The following is a 4,800-nucleotide window of genomic DNA, read 5'->3' as shown; positions in this document are numbered from 1 at the left end:
AAAACGTGAACGATTCAAGGAGTCCAGGAGCTCAAGTTCAAGAACCGTCATGAGGAGGACAAACCCAGTCGATCCACAGACCTGTAGAACGAGATAGAAACAAGATGTTATCTCGCTCCAGGATTTCTGTCCTCATGTGACTGTTTGATCGATCACATGATGTGTGGTGTCTGCACTTTCATTTCCATTTCATTTCATTTCGACTTAAACTGTTACGGTCATTAATGTGTAGGATTTTCTATAGACAGTGCCTAATAGTGTAACATGAAAATAAAAACTTATTATTATTGTTGTTGTTGTTTTTAGCCTATTTTCATTTAGTAACATTGAAATTACAAATGAATTGCTATGACATATTTAATATTTACTACTTCTACTATTAATACTACTGCTAATAATAATAATACTTGTATATGCATATATATATAGATAGATATGTATATACAATTATATATGTAATTGTTTACGTTATATATTGTGAGGTCACGTGGTTAATAATGTTTCATTTTTGAGTGGCATGGCTTAAAATGTTTATACATTATTAACGTATAGGATTAGATCATTTTCACTCTTTTTTTAAAAAAATAATATCTTTATCAAATGTTTACAGTATTTTGTTCTCGAGTTGAAAATGCGTGAAAATGTGCACGACTCACATTTTAGTACACTCCCTGACTCATTTTCGGGTAAGGATATGAAGATGATAATGATGCTGAAAGCGACATTATGAACGACGTGCGATCTGACCAATCAGAAAGCTGGCGGCGTTATTGCGTTTCCACTCTGACCAATAGGAACGCAGAGAGGGTGCGTGTGGGCGGGGTTAGGGACATTTTAGTTCGCCGAATAAGCGACTGGCGGTTTACACGTTTCGAGAAGCCGCGCTCGCGCCCCGGCTAATTCTTTCGTGCTAGCTGATACGTTGCATGTTTTTAATTCGTTTTACGGGCTACGATAAGACGGAATTCCTCTCATTTAGCGCGACAGGATTGAAATGTTACAGTTTAGGTGTTCACCTGTCCTGAAGGAGTTGTTTCACGTGAGCTTTAAGCGTCCGTTAGTTCATATCGCGAGACGTAACGCGCAGGCGCTCAGCACTCATGGCCGGCTAATCTCGAAAATAAACCCTTTATGCACCTCGGGGTGTTTTTCACACTCTTCATCATGGACCAGAACACTCTGTACAAAGCCTGAAGGAGCGATAGAGCCCAGCGACCAGCTGAAGAAAGATGGTACGGTCCAGGAAGCCGCCTCGGACAAGTAAGACGTTTATTTTTATCCTGACGTGCTAACTAGGTGTGTGCCGTTTCCATGGTAACCTTATATCTAGAGCTGTTTAACCCATACAGGCTCATTAGGAGATGTAGCGTGGAGCTGGTCACGTGACCTGAAACGAGTGTGTGTGAGAGTGTGTGTTCATTGACATTAGTGGGTGTGTTAAATGCCCCATGATGAATGTGCTCTTCATAAATATAGGAAGTAACTGAGAGGGCGTGTGGGTCACGTGACCCAGAGCCTATACTCTATCTATAAATATAAACATGGGAGTAAGTTTGTTGTGAAAGTCCTGAGTACAAAGGAAAGAGGGTGTGGAGAGAAACAACCCCAACTGACCAATGAGAAGCAGGTTCACGATGTTGTAAATGGACTTTCGAAACGCTTGGTTCGTGATTACAGCGAGACACAGCGTGACGTTTCACACCGAGAGCTTTGGACGCAGCGGACTTGGCGCCGGACAGCAATTTCCATCCATCACGTATGTGTGTGTGTGTGTGAAATAAAACGCTTCCTGGAGACCCAAGAACGTCCACCTGTGCGACTCTTTAAATGATTTCTCTAAAAAACCAAAAACCTGGTGAACACTCGTCCATTGATGCTGCGGGTTTTAACATGTCCGGCGTTTTAATTCCCTTGAAAATCAACCATTTCAGAAAATTATAGAAGGATTGGGGTTCGAATCCCGCCTCCACTCTGTGTGTGTGTGTGTGTGTGTGTGTGTGGAGTTTGCATCTTCTCCCTGTGCTTCGGGGGTTTCCTCCGGGTACACCGGTTTCCTCCCCAGTCCAAAGACATGCGCTGTAGGCTGATTGCCATCTCTAAATAGTCCGTAGCGTGTGTGTGTGTGTGTGTGTGTGTGTGTGTGTGTGTGTGTGTGAGAGTGACTGCGCCCTGTGATGGACTGCCACCGCGTCCAGGTCGTGCCCCGCCTCGTTTCCCGAGGCACCAGATACTCTACGTTTAAGAAAAGAAAAAAAGAAAAGGAAGACATGTCGTCTTTTCTGTATTTGAAGCAAAATTTGATTGCAGGTTTGGTTTAAAAAAAAAAAAAAAACAGCAGTACAAACTCATTGGGTAAATTTCATCACGACAAAGTTTGATGTTGGCTCGACAAAGCCGGTCAAACGTTTTAAAATCGTTATCAGTTTGAAATCGGAAGGTATCGTGCAGTTTTAAGAAAGATAGATAGATAGACAGATAGATAGATAGATAGATAGATAGATGGATAGAGTGTTACTGGTAGAAAGATTGAGGATAATAATAATAATAATAATAATAATAATACAGTCTGAAATGTGGAGACAGTGTGACGTTAAATCCCACCACCTGCTGCACTACACACATCAGCTGAAATGACTTACGGCAAAACGTTTTTAATGAGTTCATTACTAACAGACGATCGTGTTACAGACGATGTTCTACGTGATCGTGTTTTACACAAACAAAAACAAAAATCGTAACTTCGTAAAAGAATTCTTCAGTAACAATTTGAGATTTTTTTTTTTAAACGAAAAATCACCCAAAACATCCACCAATCAATCGGAGTACAGCGAAAGGACGACGCCAAACTCGCGGTTACGGCTGCGACTCCGCTAACGCTCACGTAACCGACGTGAAAATATCCGTATTACCTCAAGCTCACTGTAAGCTTTCTGTAATCACAGGTCTATCGTCAGAGGATCTTCATCGTGTGATCTGTCACGGAGAGAAAACACGCGTCTGTTATGGAAGTCGGACGAGATTTTATTCGGATCTCGTACAGTGTGACGTGAAATTAAAAAAAAAAAAGTCTAAAACTAGATTTAATCTGTTTAAAAGCAGTTAACTAGCTAACTAGCTCGATGTAGCTTATCTGATGACTGAGCAACAAAAAAAAGATGAGATTTTTTTTTTTTTTTTTTAACTCGATGATTGCGTTCGTAACGAAACGATCATTTAATAAACGACTGCAGCGTGTGTTAATTAGATTAACGCCGCGACTGGACAGAAATATCCATCTCACACTCATTGCGTATAAATGTTAATAAACCGAGAAGCGCTCCCGGTCCGGCTGGAGGTTTCAGTGTGTTCACGGTTTGATGCCGTGTGTGTGTGTGTGTGTGTGTGTGTGTGTGTGTGTGTGTGTGTGTGTGTGTGAGCGATATCTCTTCTACCAGCAGAAGGTGAGAAAATGGCAGCAGGTCAGAAAACTCGACTCGAAACCCAGATAAACAAATCAGCTGCTTTACAGTTCATTTACATTCACACAAAACCTCGGAGCTGTGCGAGCTAGTTTCCCCTCACACACTCTGCTTCGGGGTGTGAGTCATCAGATGGGTATGCGTGTGGAGATCTGTGCACTTCACACACACACACACACACACACACGGATTCTTCACAGCAGTGTGATTAGATATGAGCGAGTGTGGATGTTTTGAGATGAGTGAGCTAACCTTCACACACTGTAGCTATCAGTTCTGGGTAAAAGGTAACATACTGGTGTGCTGGTATTCACGCACACACACACTAACACACACACATGCACACAGACACACACACACATACGCACACATAGACACACACACAGACGCACATGCGTAGCTAGACTGTAGCTAGAGCACAAAAACATAAAAACCGTCTTGAGTTCATATACAAAATTCGCCAGGTGTAACAGGGACGTGACTCACGAATGACGTCTTTTTAACGTCTCTGCTCATGGCACTTAGAGTCAGCTCCAGAATTATTGGCCCCTTTGGTAAAGAAGGATTTAAATAATAAAAAAAAAAAAAAAAAAAGCTGTCTTTGGCAACCTGGAGTCTGAATCGAAGTGAAATTGACTCTTGATTCATTTGGTGTTTGGTTCCGTCTATTTTCTCACCACAAACCAGCTGACTGCACGATTAACTAACCAACTGACTGCACGATTAACTAACCAGCTGACTGCACGATTAACTAACCAACTGACTGCACGATTAACTAACCAGCTGACTGCACGATTAACTAATCAACTGACTGCACGATTAACTAACCAACTGACTGCACAATTAACTAACCAACTGACTGCATGATTAACTAACCAACTGACTGCATGATTAACTAACCAACTGACTGCATGATTTACTAACCAACTGACTGCACGATTAACTAACCAACTGACTGCACGATTAACTAACCAACTGACTGCACGATTAACTAACCAACTGACTGCACGATTTACTAACCAACTGACTGCATGATTTACTAACCAACTTTCCACACGATTAACTAACCAACTGACTGCATGATTAACTAACCAGCTGACTGCACGATTTACTAACCAGCTGACTGCATGATTTACTAACCAACTTTCCGCACGATTAACTAACCAACTGATCGCACGATTAACTAACCAACTGACTGCACGATTAACTAACCAACTGACTGCACGATTAACTAACCAACTGACTGCACGATTAACTAACCAACTGACTGCACGATTAACTAACCAACTGACTGCACGATTAACTAACCAACTGACTGCACGATTAACTAACCAACTGATCG

At 41.7% G+C, this 4,800-nt stretch overlaps 1 protein-coding gene across 6 annotated transcripts in view; it reads left to right on the top strand.

Annotated features, from left to right (window-relative positions):
• Positions 1-849: 849 nt before the first annotated feature.
• The window catches only part of glsb (glutaminase b), a 51,566-nt gene continuing 47,615 nt past the window's right edge, over positions 850-4,800 (top strand). For all 6 annotated transcript variants that reach the window (XM_034304441.2, XM_034304440.2, XM_034304443.2 and 3 more), the window contains exon 1: positions 850-1,260. In XM_034304441.2, coding sequence (XP_034160332.1) covers positions 995-1,260 — 266 coding nt within the window. In that variant the 5' untranslated portion in view covers positions 850-994. The remainder of the gene's footprint in view (positions 1,261-4,800) is intronic.

Source organism: Pangasianodon hypophthalmus, chromosome 5, assembly GCF_027358585.1.
Source record: "Pangasianodon hypophthalmus isolate fPanHyp1 chromosome 5, fPanHyp1.pri, whole genome shotgun sequence".
NCBI classification, from domain to species: Eukaryota; Metazoa; Chordata; class Actinopteri; order Siluriformes; family Pangasiidae; genus Pangasianodon; species Pangasianodon hypophthalmus.
This window is presented reverse-complemented; position numbering and strand designations above follow the sequence as displayed.